This window comes from Tachysurus vachellii, chromosome 24, assembly GCF_030014155.1.
Source record: "Tachysurus vachellii isolate PV-2020 chromosome 24, HZAU_Pvac_v1, whole genome shotgun sequence".
NCBI classification, from domain to species: domain Eukaryota; kingdom Metazoa; phylum Chordata; class Actinopteri; order Siluriformes; family Bagridae; genus Tachysurus; species Tachysurus vachellii.
In genome coordinates this window covers 11,512,880-11,531,791 of record NC_083483.1, presented here as the reverse complement: position 1 = coordinate 11,531,791, position 18,912 = coordinate 11,512,880, and the positions used below count along the sequence as shown (strand labels likewise).

The 18,912-nt window shown below is 39.5% G+C and overlaps 1 protein-coding gene across 1 annotated transcript in view; it reads left to right on the top strand.

The window, feature by feature from the left end:
- Positions 1-3,025: 3,025 nt before the first annotated feature.
- The window catches only part of kcnq5b (potassium voltage-gated channel, KQT-like subfamily, member 5b), a 90,657-nt gene continuing 74,770 nt past the window's right edge, over positions 3,026-18,912 (top strand). Inside the window, exon 1 of the mRNA XM_060860303.1 lies at positions 3,026-3,664. Within this exon, the coding sequence (XP_060716286.1) occupies positions 3,387-3,664 (278 nt within the window). The 5' untranslated portion in view covers positions 3,026-3,386. The remainder of the gene's footprint in view (positions 3,665-18,912) is intronic.

The window sequence follows — 18,912 nt, the reverse complement described above, 5'->3', positions numbered from 1 at the left end:
TATTTAGGAAACTGATTAGCAATTATAAGGATACAGATTTATAGGACGGCTCTCTGATGTTCGATGTCCTGATGTTGAACATGTTTCGAGTGTTTTTATTTATTTATTTATTTATTTTTAATTAGAGGTTTCTGAGAATTCATTTGGGAAACATTAGTTTAAAGGAAAATGGTGGTCTGAACTCCTTCATTAGGAGGGGAGATAAATAATAAGGAACAAAACATATGCTTTCTTGTAACTTACGTTATAGATGTGTTGTTACCACACAATACTATCTATCTATCTATCTATCTATCTATCTATCTATCTATCTATCTATCTATCTATCTATCTATCCCTCTGTTGGAAAATATAATGTTATAGCTTTACCTCGGACTGCTAAAACCATTAGAACTGGAGGCTCCTTTCAACAGTATTATTTACATTTTCATCATTTCAAATGAATTTCAATCGCCAGTTTCACGAGTACTGCTTATATGCACCACTAACAATCTGATTTAAATATTCGTTTACATGGGCATTATAAATTTTTCAAACGAAACACCATCAAGTGCTGATGTCGTGTTTACACCAAGAAGAGAATTTCCTCAATTGGCACATAGAAAAATATGTCAGAAAGTGTTTTTTTTTGTTGTTGTTGTTTTTTCAAAAGTCACTCACTTTTCATGGGCAATTCAAAAAATTTGAAGCAGTGGTTTAAACATCATGTCCGGCTTTACCATATTACACTCATCATGCCAGATGCCATGTTTAGGACTCAAACATAAAATGTATGTACACGAGGCATTTTTTTTAATCCGACTGAGAAGCGTTTACATTGTTATTTTTATTTTTTTTTTTGCTATTTACCGGATTATTTCAGCTCTTTGCCATCCTTTTCAATCCGATAAATGTTTCAACTGGATCGAGGCCAATCGTATTAACTGAGGTGTTCACATAGAGGCTTTTCATTCTGATTGAGCTGTCAATCTGATTACTAATGAATTATTTGTTTGAATGTAAATATACTGAATTACCAATTTTTAATGTAGCATGTCTGCCATACAAGTATACTAGTTGTTATTATAGTAACCACTTACTGTACTAACAGCATAACAGTCAGAGCTCCTGATTCATTTTTGAAAACATCCTGGCGAATCGGATTCAAAAAATCAAAACAGTTTGTGCTAAAATCATCATTAACACATCGGTGACTACGAGGATGGATGGATTTAAATTGACAACACAAAAAGAGCGCAAAACACCAACCCTGAATGTAAAGTATAGATTGGGAGGAAACATGCGTTTGATGTAATAATTATTGTTTATGTCAGGAATCAGATTGTGATGTCCAATCTACAGACCGGTTTTGAGCAGCTAGTTCATAAAAAAGTTATGAAATAAACTCTTTTTATCTGTAGACACTTCAGAGGAAGTGGGTTGTTCCTTCCGTTTTAAACAGGATGTAAGAAGATTAAGTGAAACGGTGTGACTAAGTGAACTAATATGTACTTCATATCCAGGTTAAACTACTGTTTTAAACATTATGTATGAACCCTAGTAAAGGTTGCCTTCATGCTACATGGTCAAAAAAATTAAATCCTGTTTATCAAAAACAATATAAATCGTTTGTATGTTGTCTCACATGATGTAGTTATTTATTTTCTGTTTTATTTACTTTAGGTTTATTTGATTGTAAAGACATCTGTCAATTATTCTTAATGGGTGGATCAGTTATCACAATCAGTTTACAGCAAGTGTTAGCCAGTTATATTACACTAACAAATACTGTTCATAGTTCTGCTAGACTCACTATCTAGATGACTAAGGATTTTTGTCCTCAAGGATACCAGCTGGTCTTATTTCTTTCATAAGGCAATGATAATAGCTGAAGCTGCCGGTGATGGGCATGTAGTGTAAAGCATCAAAAGATATGGTTTGCTATGCTAGCTAATGGCTTACATGGACATGTTTTTACAGGCTGGACGTTGAGCTGTGAAAGATATTCATGGGTTTTGGATTATATTATTTGTAGATTAGCACTCCATTTCCTGTGAAGCATTTAAAAAGCACTTTTGTGAACAAAGGTATGTGGACGCCTGAGCATTTCACGCATTTACAGTTCTTCTCCAGACAAACTGTTAATGTAAAGCTGGAAGAACTCCTGCACAGAGCCCTGACTCTGACTCAACCCCACTCAACGCCTTTGGGATGAAAGACCGCACCCCAGATCTTCGCACCCCAACATCAGTGTCTCGTCTCACATAGGATCTTGTAGCTGAATGATATCACATCACCTCAACCGTGCTCCAATAGGGTAGATTCATCAGGGATGTACTGTCTCCACTGTCTCCACTGTCTCAGACATTGCAATTAAAGTAAAGCATTTAGCACCTGAAATCAATACTTTTGGAAGGAGACATTTTAAACCTGCTTTATTTTTTATTTTCTCTTTGCCTTTTTTCTGTAAATTCATCAATACTTCAATGTCTAAAATTAAATTACTGTAATTTTAATTAATCATTTTTACTTAATGCGACCGAGTTTGATTGACAGGTAACCTTAGAATGAAACTAATTTGGCAACAGATAGATAGATAGATAGATAGATAGATAGATAGATAGATAGATAGATAGATAGATAGATAGATAGATAATGTGCTACCTGTTGTACCGGATTCACACACTGCTGTTTAATGCACTATGTAATTTGGGAGGTTTTTATTTCGGTCACGGTCACGTGGGTGTTGCGACAGTTGCCGGGGTGCGCGTGAAGTGTAGAAAGACGTGTTGTATAATCTCTGTTAGATGTGAAAGTTTAAATCGTACGTACACACACACATACACACACACAGTCCGCTTTTTCTGTGTAAATATTTTCTTTCACACTGAATAAACCCCGGAATCTGGTTCTGAATATTGCTGCAAAAGAAAATCGCATTGCATTCCCAACCTGCAAAGTGCACGAGCTCCCGGTTTCAAAGGATGCAGACATGCGTGAAAACAGCGCTGAGAAACAGTGTTGAGAAACTGCCACACACGACAAGATCCGTTTCCTGTGCGCGCGCTTCTCACTCAGAGCGCAAGCACGCGGCATTGATGCTCACTGAGAGCGCGAGACTAACATTAATATTCACATTAACACTAACTCCGAGTTCAGCTGATCGTCAAAGACTTTGGACGTTTGGTTTCAGTGCACGTGAGGAGTAAAGCGAACCCCACGGAAATTGTTGCTTAGAGGTGTTATCGCATTGGGGCATGTTTGCACTGTGCATCTGATGGGAAACCTGTTTCGCGTCCTGTTTGCACGTGAAGCGTAGCGTGTAAGAGTGAGAGGCGGCGGCGGCGACGCACGCATGAGCCGCGAGCTCGGAGCAACGCGCACTCTTGGCCGGCTTCGGTGACGCCATGCCGCGCGACCGCGGTGGAGACGAAGGCGCGTCCGGCGGCGTGCGCCTCGAAGCTCGCGGCACGGAGGACGTGGAACGGGGCGGCGGGGTCGCGCGGCGCCCGGTTGCTGACGGACGGCGGGGAGAACGCGGTGCCCGCCTCAGCCTGCTCGGTAAACCGTTGGTATACGGCGCGCAAAGCGGACGCAGGAACGCGCGCTACCGCCGCCTGCAGAACTGCCTGTACAACGTGCTCGAGCGACCGCGAGCCTGGGCTTTCGTGTATCACGCGCTGGTGTGAGTCCTCAAAAAAGTTTGTTTTTTCTTCTTAAACCTGTTGCAGTTTCTTAAGCTTAGTCTACACCGAATAATATTAATGATCTAGATAAACTATTTGTGTCTCTCCAGGAAAAATACAAGCACATACTTATAAAGGCACCAAACTGTACTTTATTATAAGGACAACTTTTCTTCCTTTAGTATTTATTTCTAGTGCCTTCTAAGGTTCAGATGTAAAGACTCTAGAGGAACACAATCTCAGTGATAAGCAGAATTACACTTTGGTACCTTTGTTACGTCAGACAGTAGCTTGGAACTAAGAAATCAGGACTGCATCTGAGTTGTTCTTCACTTGCCTGACTGTATACATGATGATGATGATGATGATGATGCTTTTATGCCATTTTTCCTAAACATCTGTCCTTATAATCCACCGCCACATGTAGATTCTGGTTGGTGTTCAAAACAAAAATCTCACTCTAATCACATTACATGATATAGGGACTGGATGTAGGGTTGTGCCATATTATATCCAGTGGAATTGCAAGAAAATCGTGTCCAATGTGTGTCCAAGGCAAGATATGAGGACTTTCTTAGTAAGACAGATTATTATTGAGATGTCTAGATGATTGTGGTGAACCAAGATAAGCAGGACTGGCTAATAAAATGACCAATAATTGTTTTTATGCTTTTAATGAAGTCTTGTTAGATTGGCCCAATAAAGGAATATCAGTAGATGTATTTGTTCAGTCTGAGAAAGATGATCATGCTAGACTCTTTAACCTTTACTCTACAAAGTCAAGACAGATGTCTTAGACCAAATGTTAAAGGGGACAAGTACATTTTGGTCAGAGCTGAACTTAACATATCTATAATGTGTCCAAAAATGGACCAATTATTGTATTTTTTAAAGGCATAATGGATCAATAATGGAACGTCTGTGCGTGCGGCTCTCACTGGGAAGTATTCACATTTCTACTAGGAGCCCAGAATTCCTGATATAGCTGACGGTGAATCTTCATGTCACTCATGGCGAGCATCCTTTCTTAGGGCTTTCAAGGTTTCCAAAGTCCCAAAGATTATCTCCATTACCTGATCTACACAAATAAGGACTTAAGTAGCATCTGAATATGAGAGTCAGGAGTGTTGGAAGTGGTACATCACCACAAAGAGGGATGTTTCTTCTCTCCTGGTGTCTGTGTAACCAACAGGCTTTTTCATCACAGTGGAAATCAGTACTATCAAAACCTCCTCAGTGTCATAGGGAGATAACATAATTTAAATAACATAATGATAAACTAATGCACAGACATGCAGTGTGAAAGTGTGAATTTCCAGTCAGTGCACGTTTTCGATTTTATTTTTGAGATCTAGAACTCACACTGGTTCTTTAATAAGTGTTATTTGCTCTCATCCAGGCGTTGTTGCAAAACTGTAATTGAAATTCCGAGTTTGACGGAAGACAAAGTTAAAGATGGTAAAGTTGCCTGCATGTACTTTTGTAAGGTTTCCTTCCCCATTAAAATTCATGTCTAACATAAGCGTTCTGTTCCAAACTCAAAACCCTGAATGCTTTATAGAGACGCTTTAGTGGAGGCGTGCTTAAGTTAGTTCTTTGTCTTTGACACAAAAGATGAGTACTTCCTCTTCTGTAGTACCTTTTAGTTTCAGAAAGTCAGTTACGCTTCAAAGAAAAAATTGGTCCAATTGCCTTCTTTTATGTCGACCATCTGCATTTGGTGTGATTGGATTCTTTCTTCATTTGAATATTTATCAAGGCTTGCCGATTTGCTTGGATGTTTTTTCCTTTGATAAAGGCATAAAGAAGAAAGAAGCAGGTACAGGCTTCGCCTCAAAGCTCAGGCTTTCTTGTTATATGACTGTGCAGAGACTTACAGTAGATTTGTTTCATTTTTGTTGACTGAGCAGCATGTGTGCATGCTAATACTTTGCATAGTGGGGTGCTGTCAGACCTTCCTGTGCTGTTCAGCTGTATACAGTGCGGTCTTTGAGTAGTTATTCGCCTCAAGATGAATGCCCAGAGTGGGTGTGGAAGAAGAAATGTTGATGGTGTAAACACAAGCAGGGCTACAGGCAGCTTTAAGAGGTCAACAAAAGTGTTAAAAAGCATTCATGAAAAGGGGAAAAGCTGAAATGAAGTGGATGCAATTAAGCAGTTGAAATGCTCCGCAGGCACACATTTTCACAGTTAAACAAAATTTCTCAAGAATTCCATCTATAACAGTGCAAACAATCTACAGTACCAAATTGCTGCTCTGATGAAAACCCTCTATAGCTATAAAACTCTCCTGACGCCTTTGTATTGTTCCGTACGTCTCCTGCAGAGAGATGGTCTAGATTTTTCCATATGTACATTTAATAATCTGGCAAGAACACATCTGAACTGATCTGATCTGAACAGTTGGAAGTGTGAGGGCCTTGTTCAAGGCACCAAAAATGGCAGCTTGCCAGATCCACGATATGAACCTTTCAACCAAATTCAGAACCAAAACTGTCCTACTAAATAGGTGTCTATAGTGCAATCTGACAATATAACACTGTCCTGTTTGTTGGTATTGGTTTATTGGTAGAGATTTAACCTTTAGTTCACAGATATTATAGTTTTTACACTCTTTATATAACAACATTGAATTTGGGTTGCTGAGAAGAATTAAAAAAGGAAAAGAGTTACGATCCTGCAGAGCTTGAGATGTGCCACAGGAGGCTCTTTCCAGCTAGCTACTGTATGTCTGAACTTCCATATTTCACATTATTTCTACAAAACTAGAGAAGACTTATTGTGCCTCCTTTTTTTTTTATCTTGACCGCTATTTCTACATCTATAATAAATCAAAGATTTTTCTCTTCGATGAGCTATCAACGTATGTCGCTTTAAAATTTGGTTCTAATCAAGAATACTTCTGTGGATTTTTGCCTTTCTGTCTATCTGCTTTCTTGAGTAATAGAACCTGGCAGATAAGAAGTATATAAGGTGTATAGAGTGCTTTACACCTCAGCCTATCTGTGTGTGGTTACTGTTCCTTGATTTTGTTTCCAACCTACATTCCCTAAAACTAAACCACCATGGTTTGCGGATTATAAAGAGCCAAAGCATAGAAATAACTTGGTAATTAGTTGAGGAGCCAAACATTTCCAGTCCTGTAGTGTTGAGACTCAGTGGCTCAGTTACATCTGATACTCTGATATACTTTCATTGGTGTAGTTTAATGCGTTATACATATTTCTAAACACGCTATATTAACTCTTCTTCTCTGTTCAGCTAGGTTAATCTAGATCTTAATTGTGAGCTCAAATTCCAAAATAGACTCAATTTTTTTTCCACCCACCAAAATGGAATAGAATCATATCCTTTTTACTGGAGCTACATGCCTAAAGAAGACAAATTTGGTCCATAAACATGTCGGGATAAATGGAAAATAGTCTAAGTCAGAGTTTCTACTCACTGAGTCCCTCAGGAAGGGCCTCAGCTCCATTTCTGGGATTGTAGGTCATTTTAAATGAAAGTGTCAGCCAAATTAATAAGACCAATTTCCACCAGGTTTCTCCACCAATCCCACCAGCTATTTTGACTGGTTTATTGCAGTGTACATTGTATCCTGAAGGCTGCTTCCTTGGAAATGAGGATAAATGGGGATAAATCAGTTGTTTCCTCAAAGCCAGTAACAAGAGGAAGGTTTTTATATTGAGAGCCGAGTTTTTAATCCGAATCCGGCAGAACAGGTATCTCGCTTCATAGCAGGTGAAGGATCAGGGGCAGCACTTTGTTCTCTGAGGACATCCTTTAATTAATTATTCTCTTAGAAACTGCATGCTGAAGAGGGAGCTACAAAGAGAGAGGAAGTGAAGGGGTATTAGAGATGAATAAACGGTTGGTATATTTCAGTCATTAAAGCACCATTAAGACAGGAGGCAAAAGAGGCAAATGGACATGCTGAGACCCTTATCTTCACCTCACAGCGCAGAGAAAGGGATGATGTCTCCCCCTGAGGAACTCTAAAGATCACCATGTGTGATAGACAGATGAATGCGGTTTAGAGCACAGCAGCATGACTCGCCCGTACCCTCTAGATAACTCCTTTGGAGATTTGAGAAGAAGAATTTTGACAAAAATAGCTAGCAGGGTTTTGGTTTCATTAATGTTATGCCTTCGGGGGCCGTCCTCTTCTCGCTGCCTGGGTGTCTGCTATGATTCACTGAAACCACAAGCGTAACCTTTCAGAAATGGACCACGTAATTTTGGTAACACGGTGACGGGCATGCACTTTTGGTCTCGTATCACTTGTGTAAGTTCTGTAGATACTCTATTGTCCAGAGATCGATTTGTTTTGATTAATCACCACACACATATCCTTGAGCCAGCAAGGAGTAAACTGCAGCTGGTTTGCTTTCACTTTGTACCTCTATGACTTCATACATGGTGAAAACATGCCCAAAATCTTTGATGAATTGGGTTGCTTAGCTTCTCTAAGCGAAATTAAAAAAGTCAGTGTTCCTGAGAAAACAAGAGTCAGTCCTTTTCATTCAAAAATTATTTAACATTATTTAGTTATTACTTCAGGAAGCCTTAGAAATCCAACCTTTGTTACCATTAGACAGTGCTAATCAGCTACGCTAATTAGATACATTTTCAGACTCCGTTTTGTTCTGGTTCAGAAACCTTTTCTCCATTATATCTCGTCCATAAAATTAGCATTGGATAGTGTGAGGATGCAAAGTGGATTCATAGGATGTAAAGTTTAACAAGGATTTAATGTATTTGATTTTAGAAGTGGTTTTAGAGAGAGAACGTGTGTACTGTTTCATTTGAATCCACTTTCCATGTTAATGGCAATAAGCATGAATAATTCAGACATCACACTCCTTTGTACAACATGTACGGACATTTCTGATGCTAGCACAAATAACTTCTCACTCATACTCTGTGGTCATATGCATTCTGAATCAGTTTCATAATTGTGTGCGTGTGTGCATGCGTGTGTGTGTGTGTGTGTGTAGACAGTGTGTCTCTGAATTTAAGGTCCTCACAGTCATCACCGTCATCACAATCCAGCCTTACACAGCTGCTCAAACATCCAAGCTAGCATGACGTGGCTGTTCAATGGCTATTTCTACTGCTAATTCCAGTCCTTGTGGAGAAAAGCAGCAAGCTTGAAGAAGTAAAAGTTTGCACACTGTGGTTTGGGTTTTATTTGGTCGTATTCATACGGCAGAGTAGTTCATTTTCTTCGCCTCCTACTATTATGAGTCAGTCCTTAAAGCCATGAACAAAATGTCTGCTTTCTAACTGGGTAGGTTTATGTCAAGTATCTTTGTCATGGCCTTAATGATTCTTTGTTGGTGATTTGGCTATAAAAAGATTCTTAAGGATATTTAAGTATTACTACTTAATAATAATAAAAGCGGGTTGCCATGGTGATAAAGGTTATCAGTGGGTGGCACAACTGGTGTTCAAAAATCAGTTTTCTTGCTGCTGGCGTGAAAGTAAGGAGATTTGGAATTTGTGTATAAAATTCAGCAGTGTATATCTTCATCATGTGTAATGAGATGATGGAGAAGCAATGTGCACTCTGTTGTCTTTACACCCATTAGTATAATCACCAAGTGGCTCCAGATTTGCATAAAGTTAAACTTTTCTCAACTTTGTCATATCTCTGGAAAATCCCACAACTAGTCGGCGACAAACTCTAACCAGGGCCAATTCATCATGTCAAAGACCTCATATATCAGTATTGTCATCTAATCGTAATTAAGCTACAGTATTTGGCTAAAATTATTGCATTTTACATCTCTCGTCTTTCACATCAGACAGAATTAGACAGTAAGCAGCTGATATAAGATGGATCTACTGTCCCCACACTCTCCGTCCCCGTTCTGTCTCTGGTGAAATTTATCTCAGGCCACAGAGACTCAGTCAAAGTTCACGTCATGTCTAAACTCGGGTTATGTGAGAGCAGTTTGTCTAACCCAGGATCAGACTTTTCCCTGATTGTACATCATGTTAGCCATTAGACTAAATAGCAAAATTGTTCTGTGCGATGCCGAAGCTCTCCTGCAGTGAAATGCTTTATGAATACCAGCTCTTATTCCTTGACTGGTTCTCAGGTTCGGTTTGAACCTCTCCTGCCCTCTTCAGTCCTTAATAACCAGTGAGAAAGAACACATATAGAAGGGAGGCCTGGTGAGGAAGAACAGGCCCAGCTTTAGTCCCTCAGGCTAATATCGGTGTGAGCCAAGCAAAACTTATGTTGATGGTATTATTTGTCTTTTCAAAATTATGGAAAGTTTTCTCAAAATTACTGACCAGCATGACTGTATACTCTGTTTGTGTGTGTGTGTGTGTGTGTGTGTGTGTGTGTGTGTGTGTGTGTACGTGTGAGTGTGTGTACTGTATGTGTGTGTATGTGTGTGTTCTGATATGTCAGCATTTCTGACATGGCAGCCACTCCACGTAAACTGATGACTAATCTTTCTGTAGGATCGTATTGAATATTACGGTAAAGGTGTAACTACTGCTACTGTACACTCCGTCTGAAGCAGTGTGAAGAGAGTAATATATAAACGCCTTCAAATTCACTTGCTATGGTTCAAAAAAATGCATTTTCTGAGCTCAAAGTCAGTTAGATTTAAATAATTTACACATACGTCTATGATCGTTTATGCACGGATATGAAATAATCTGAGACACTCGAAGTTCTGATCCATTTTCTTCTTTTTCAGCTTCATCTCCGTTTACTTCTTACCTCTGCTCACCCTCCATTCACCATTCACACAGGATCAGTAGCCTGGTGTAAAAGCCAGTGTGTGTGTGTGTGTGTGTGTGTGTGTGTGTGTGTGTGTGTGTGTGAGAGCTTTGAAAGATGGTCTGGCAGGGTGCTGCAGCTGTGTGTGTGTGTTTGTGTGTGTGTGTGTATGTGTTAGTTCTTCCAACTTTCCCGTTACCTCTGTGGAGTAATTGGTGCGCACTCCCTTAACCCACATGAAACGATAAATCCACAGACATTTTATAAAACAATAGAAAACAAACCACACATCATGCACAATCCAATTACAGTGAGTGTGTGTGTAACAATGAGGTCCTTTGAGCCGAGGACAGTAGCCAAAGCTGGAGAACTACTCACAACAGCTGTGTGTGTGTGTGTGTGTGTGTGTGTGTGTGTGTGTGTGTGTGTGTGTGTGTGTGTGGTGTGAATAACATATTGTCCTGGGTCAATGAAAACAGCAAGTGTATATGCGCAAGTGTGAGTGTTTGTGTGTCTCATGTTACAACAGGCTTTTAATAGAGTGACTCCAGGGACGTGATTGCACCATCTGGAATAAATGTTTAGAAGGAGACTAACACTTTTATTTTAACCATAAAATTCTATTAATATCATAAGACTAGGTGGTTAGCACTGTTTCCTCACACCTGTGGGGGTTTGAGTCCCACCCGTGTGTGTGTCTTTGTGTGTGTGTGTTTGTATGTGTGTGTGTGTGTGTGTGTGTGTGTGTTCTCAATGTGCTTCAGAGTTTCCTCCAGGTTCTCCAGTTTTCTTCCCCAGTCCAAATACACACAATGTAGGCTTGATGATTGCGTGTAATAAATACAGCCGTATAAAAAGTCACATCACCCCGATGGAGCAAAACTGGCTTTATAGCATTCGAATTCAAATTTCCGTGTTCTATTTACTCACAGTAGATCCTGAAATCGATATTAGTTGTCATAACTGTCTCTGAGGAGTCTTACATACTCAAACTGTTGCTCTCGGGTTTCTACAAAGGTGAAATGCCAGAAGTCAATATTTGTTTTCACTGGAAGAGCAAATCAGGCTTTTACGCGAAGCACAAGTTTATGCATTCTGTACGTATAATTAGGAAGTTGATCGCTAAGACGTTTATTAGTCAACTGAAATACAACTGAATGTCTAAAGATAGTGTATCGAAATTGGAAAAATTAATCACAATTATTTAGACAGTGGGTGCACGGTGTCTTAGTGGTTAGCACGTTCGCCTCACATCTCCAGGGTTGGGGGTTCGATTCCCGCCTCTGCCTTGTGTGTGTGGAGTTTGCATGTTCTCCCCGTGCCTCGGGGGTTTCCTCCGGGTACTCCGGTTTCCTCCCCCGGTCCAAAGATTGGCATCTCTGGAAAAATTGTCCGGAGTGTGTGAGTGAATGAGAGTGTGTGTCAACTCTATAAATTAGGGAATATACAGTAATTATTTGCAGCTCAAACATGGAGTGCATTATTTCCGCATTTGTGTCTTTTATGAGTGTATATGAGTGAATTCATTTATTTATTGGTTTAGGTTTTATTTCCATGTAACCTGTATACATCATTGTGCACCTGACACACGATCTCTTTGGTCAACTCTTCCTTCTCCGTCCGATCAGTGTGAATTATCCTCCACAGCTCTGACAGAATTAAACCCAGCGTTTGACTTGTCCTTTCTCCGTCCACCAGCTCGACAGCCTCACAAACATCCGATCTGAAAGAACTGGGCTGTGTGAGTGACTCCTTCTTAGGGCTGTGCTTGTGCAAGACTTACTTCCTGTAGTCTCTGTGGTTAACTCTCTGCCAGCTCTGCGGTGGCTGACAGAGCTCTGAAATCGTCTGGTGTTGTCGTGCAAAACAATATCATCAGCATGTTTTCAGTTTCAACTTCTTCAGGATCGCGGTGGTGTTGTTTTGTAAGAACTCTGTAACACCGCCATGCTATTTTGGAGTATGAAATATTAATAACAGACCTATCTGCTTGCCGTAATTACATCCTGTCCAGTTCTATCATTAGACTGCGCTCAGTACCAGCAAGTGCACACTTCCACAACTGCTCAGTGACGTGTGCATGGCTCTCGACAGCAGTAAACTCGCACCCATGTTTGTTCTCTCTAAATGAACGGCTCCTGCCTCGGTCAAGACAGTAGCTGGCTTCAAGTTATTCAACATCTTGTATTTGTATCTGTTTAGCGCTCAATACATTTATATATGTATTTGTAATATAAGCATGAAGTGGGCGTGGCCTAGCCTGGAAGTTGTTGTTGCTGTGCTGTGGGTTTTTTTTAAATCGGGATATTTAGTGGAGAAGGGCATGGTGGTTTAGTGGTTAGCACATTTTCCTCATACCTCCAGGGTTAAGGATTTGGTTCCCACCTCCACTGTGTGTATGTGGAGTATGAATGCTTTCTCTGTGCCTCAGGGCACTTTTGTTTACCTCCTCTAGTCCAAAGACATGCGCTGTTGGCATCTTAGGTGTCCAGGGTGTACCATGCCATGTGCCTTCTGGGATATGCTCCAGGTTCTGTACAACCCAGTGTCAGAAAACGGGGGTGTCTTCAGTGCTAAAATTCAGACCCAAACGCGAGGATAAAAACATGATTTATTAAATGTATAACACAAAAAAAAAGACCGGGGAAAAAGGAAAGAACACTAAAACTCAAAAGAACCAAGACAGAACATCCAAACAGAGACCAGGAAGACAACACAAAGATGAGGATCCCGTGCTGCCCAAGGCAATGTGGCAGAGATAAATAGGTGTGCAGAGGCGGGAAGGAATTAGGACTAGGGTGGGGCAGACACGTGAACACAAAATATAAACAAAAACACATGGAACAAGAGACAACTGCCGGGAACGCTCCCTAATGTTTCAACAGATGATCCTGACACCCAGTAGGATCAGCGATATAGAGAATGGATTGATGGATAGACTTGAGCTGGCTTGAGCCTGAATTGATGGCTGATGAGCATCCTGCATTTATATCTGTTTAGTCCTCAAAACATTTATATCTGTTTTTTTTTTTTTTTTTGGCATTTGAACAAAGTGGGCGTGGCCTCGACTAGAATTTGTTATTTAAATCAAGATATTCAGTTGGCTTTATTTAAAACAAAACAAATAGTTATTTTTATTTGTGAATTTTATTGGTACTAATTCCCACATTTTAAACAAACTAAGGTTAGTAAGGACAATAAAAGCTGTGAATGATGTGAATGCGGCACTTCTTTTTTTATGCAACCTTCATGTCTGAACGCACAAATGTTCCACTAACAGAACACCTTCTAGCTCAACCAGATCACACCTATTACACCTTCTATTTCACCCAGATGCCTTGTCAACCTTTTTCAAGCTTCCTGGATCTGGATCTGCTTTAAACACGATATCTGTTCATTTCTGTTACCATTTCTGTTATTTAACGTGCTTCACTGTTAAATATATGCAGTATTTTGTCTACACTGCAGTTTCTAGTCTTTAGTGTCCATGACCCTGTTACTGGTTTGTTGATCCTTGGTCTGCTTTTGCTCAAGGACCCAACAGTGGTAGCTTTGCAGAACAGGGACTTGAACCCTGACCTTCTGAGAGGATCCCAGATCCTTATCTGTTTGAGCCCAAACTGCCCACTGTGTAGCAGTGTATCACATTATCATAGGCAGTATTAGTAGTTTTTAGCAATATGTGCTAGAGTAGCCCTTCTCTGGGATTAGACCTACATGTCACTGGTTCACCATTTGTTCATCCTTGGACTGATTTTTGTTGCTATATCCAAAAGAACTCCCCAGTTTTGGATGCTCTGATCCAGTTGTCAACTTGGCCCTTGTCAAAGTTACTCGCATCCTTACACTTGCCCGTTTTTCCTTGCTTCCAACACCTCCATAAACTGCAAGAACTAACTGTTCACACATTGCTTAATATATGCCACATTGTTTGCTGCCCACTGTAATTAGCTTTAAGTTATTTTGTTCAGGGCTTTTAACAATGGACATTGTCTCAAAGCAACTTTACAGAAATGTAAGAATTTAGAATTTTTTTTTTTAAATTAAATTTAGTTTGTTTCCTAATGAGCAGGTCTGAGGCAACATCGGCAAGAAAAAACTCCCAAGAGATGATATGAGGGAGAAACCTTGAGAGGAACCAGACTGAAAAAGGAACCTGTCCTCATTTGGTGACAAGATAATCATTGCTATTCACTTCACCTATCAGTAGTTTTCAGATTTCGCTAACTTGGCACTTTAAAATGGTAGATTTTTTCTTCTGGCTGAGATATGTACATGAAGAAGGTGTCTAGCAATCAGTTTTATTTATTGCTGGATACACATTAGTTTTGTGTATCCATATTTTGAGGCAAGACACAATCAGTTATATTAGTTGTAATCTATCATTGTCCCTCAAAACTATATTTAACAGCTTAAATCATGCAAAAGATTTTTTTTTCTATAAATTCCAGCCCTACCACCCACTCTAAATGTCTAGGCATATATACAAAAAGTCCTGTGCAGTACATTTGCCGCAGGGATTTTATTATTCCACTGACACACAGGCTTGGCTCTTTTATCCTTACAGCCTATAATTTACGCCTGCAAATCTATGATCCCTGCCTTGATAGCCATCTGTGTCACCTCTGATTTCTAAAAGCCTATTGCTTTTCATCTGCACATGTACACAATGACAGGAGAAACATAACATCTGAAACCTTGAGCCTCTAATTAAGCTCAGCGGAGTGGTTGAATTTACACCAAAATAACATGCTGATTAAAAAAAAAACACTTTATCCATTTAACGAACACCTTTCAGCCATAACATTGAAACCACCTGCTTTAAATTGTGTAAGTCCTCTTTATGCTGCCAAAACAGCGCTGATTTGTCAAGGCATGGACTTCACAAGACCTCTGAATGTGTGCTGTGCTACTGTATCTAGCACCAAAATGTTAGCAGCAGATCCTTTATGTTCTGAAGGTGGGAACACGAACGTGGATTCGAATTGTTTGTCCCGAATGTCCTACAGATGCTTGCTCAACACCTTTTATCCTCAATTGGGTTAAGAGCTTAGCTCAAGGACCCGACAGTGGCAGCTTAGCAGTACTGGGGCTTGAACCCTGACCTTCTGAAAGGAACCAAGAGCCTTAACCATTTGAGCCCCAACTGGCCACTGTGTAACAGTATACTCTGTATTCTGACACACTCCTATCACAGCCAGTATTAATGTATTTCAGCAATTCGTGCTACACTCGCCCTTTTCTGGGATTGGACCTACATAACCTTGCCACTGGTTCACCATAGGACTGTTTTTTTTAGCAACCACTAGAACTTCCCAGTTTTGGACATACGCTCACCCAGTTGTCTGTCCATCAAAACTTGGCACTTGTCAAAGTCTCTCTGATCCTTATACTAACATTTCACTCACTGCCTCATATACTGTATATGACTGAGCCACTTGTTTAGGTTTGTCGGATGACGGTGTTGGAAGCTAATAATATATATTAAACACTACATATGTAAGAGTAACTAGAGTGTAAATCAATAAGTATCACAAAACACAGACAGATATCCAGTTTAATGCAGGAATCTCAATGAAAATATTATGCTAGCTTCTAGTGCTATTAACTAGCTTTAAGCAAAACTGTCAGATTATGAAGAAATTTGATTTGTTTAGGAAGTCAAGCCCAGTGTTATTACTACTGAATAACGGAATGCTAGGTTAAATATGCAGTATGTTTCTCTTTTTTTTTTTTTTTGTTAGCACACAGGCTTTGTTTGTGCTAGCATGCTAGTTTTCTCTCACCCATTCTGGAAGTGTTCTGTAATGTCTCCTTGGTTCATGTGTTCATACACAGTGAGGATCAGGATGTGAAATACCTTTGGTACAGCTGGCATGGTTTGCTAATTAGTAAAAAGGTTAGTAAAATAGCGAGAGCCTGTGGTGATAATGCATTGCTCAGCTGTTGTGTTGATGTTAGCCATCATATCTAATATCACAAGCAGGCTTCTGATGAAAGTAAAGCACATGGTCACCACCACCTGACATGCCTTATGGTTTTATAAGCAGTCCGGTGTAACGCATAGCTGCCGGTTGCTAATCTTTCTAAATGTCATTCATTGATGCCTCGTTATATTTTGGACGAGGAGCAGGGATTTTTTGACAGCGTCGGGATTTTTTTTTCTTCGTATTTTCTCATCACTGTGCCCACTCTGTGGGTGAAAAGGTTGGCACTGTGTTTTCCCTTTTCATCTACAGAACAATGACCTTGAAAAACAGAGTCTGTCTCTCTGTCTTTCTCTTTCTCTTTCTCTCTGGCTCACCGTCTCTTTCTGAACAGCTGCTGACAACAGGATGTTATTACAGATGGACAGCTGAGGGGCAATTTGAAACCTGAAATGTATTTCTGCTTCTCCTGCTGTCAAGCAACTGTACAGTGGGATTCAGAGCTTCTATAGCAACGCTGCCAGTTGTGCATTTATTTTACATTTAGTTATTTTACCAGTTTACAATAGGTAGGTCAATGGCAGAAATGTTAGTTCCTGTCGAGAGCAGAACTGGCTTGAATATAAAAGACAACAAACACTCAATTTTAATTATTTTACTTTATTTACTTATTTTACTTATTTACTTATTTACACTTATTTCTGTAGAACTACTTTAGAAATATTGTAGTGGTATTTTCTTCAAAAACAAATTTGGGTGAATAAATATTGGCACCCTTTGTCTTGTTTTGCCATTATCCACAAAATCCTGGCGCTTTTAATCAAAAATGAGGTTCCACGTCTGTCATTTATTCAAATTTAAACGCATTATTAAAGCCCCATCCAACCCACTTCACTCGTCCCCACGACTATAGGCAGGGCATCCTGCATGCCATCTATGGGCCGTTCCATTACTTTAGCAGTTCAAGTGACGTTGAGAACTTTGAGGTCTGAGAGATCAGCACGTTTAAAGAGACAACTTTAATTTTTACATTTTAAAAAAGTATAGAAGTGAGAAATACGACCGATTTAACACTTTTTTTCTATAGTACACTGGCGTTTTATTTTCATGAGTGGGAATGGAAATCAAGTTATGGTATATTTCCAATCAGTATAAAGAAATGAATTATTTTATTGTTAACCGCAGGTCTGATTTAAAATGTGTCTGGATTCTGTTGGCTTTCAGTGTGTGACGTGAGACACAGAATTTTAGTGGTTGAAGATAAAAACCTTCATGTTTGAGATGTTTATGAACAAACACTTGGTGCATCATGGAGGGAAGAAACGGGTATGATATCATTTACTTTGAGGTGACAATCATTTGTATGTGGAAAATAAAGTTGTTTTTCTATGAATATATTCTTCCTAATAGGGTCAAAAAAACAGAAATACTTATGGAAAAATATAAGTTCTTAAAGCCCTGAAAAAGTGTCCATATTCACAGGAGGCATTAACCTTGACTGTAGAGCGAGACATGACAAAGAAAGACATCCAATGCTGAACATGGACACAACAAAACACAATTTCAACAAATTCCATTTTGTTGGTTTCTGGTAAAAAGAGTTAAACACACATGATTGATTTGATACCTGATCATGCGATGCACATGCACATGATCATATTTGTTCAGATTTTCTCTAAACAGTTGAGGGAAATTTAGTACAACACTCTGCAGCTGAACTCAGATTTAAGCTAAATATCACGCTAGGCAGTAAAGCTAGTTGCTATCTTCCTGATCTTGTTTGCTGTTGGACATTTTTTGCACAGCGTAGGATGTTTCTGAGGTTGTGGAGTCCACAGAGGTGTTTTAATGAAATCTTTGGAACACAAAGGCAGAAATCTAGCACTTCACACAGTTATATGTCTTTTATTCGATTTGTAGTAAGCAATTAAAAAGTCAATCAAATGCGTAATTGCTGCCCGATTGTGAGAAGCCCATGTTACTGCAGCCATTAAGTCTAGAGTTCTAACATGCGGGAAGTCATGTAAGTGTTTTCTGAATTGCCTTGGTGTGTAATAGATGTGTGTGTGTCTGTGTCTCTGTTTGTGCCTGTCTCTGTGCGCCTGTCTCTGTGCGCCTGTCTGTGTGTGTGTATACCTGTGTGCGCCTGTCTGTGTGTGCCTGTGTTTGCCTTTGAATCTGTGTGTGTACCTCTGTGTGTGTGTCTATGAAACTCATGGGAACCATTTCTAGGAATCATATTCCTTATAATCTACAGTACCAGCTGTTACCAGGTATTCTCATAGCAGTAGTTCAGAGGCTGATTAAGCATCTTTGTTGTATGATGTCTGTTTATGAAGTCAGAATTATTGGCACCCTGGGTAAGGTGTGTATATATATATATATATATATATATATATATATATATATATATATATATATATATATATATATATATATATATACACTTAACATTTAATTTTAGTAAATTGTATAAATATTTTTTAAAAGCTATCTCACATGCCACAGTTATTGACATCCTGGGAAATTATGTGAAAGAAGAACCTTGTTTTCTTCTGGTTCCCATTTACACACCCAC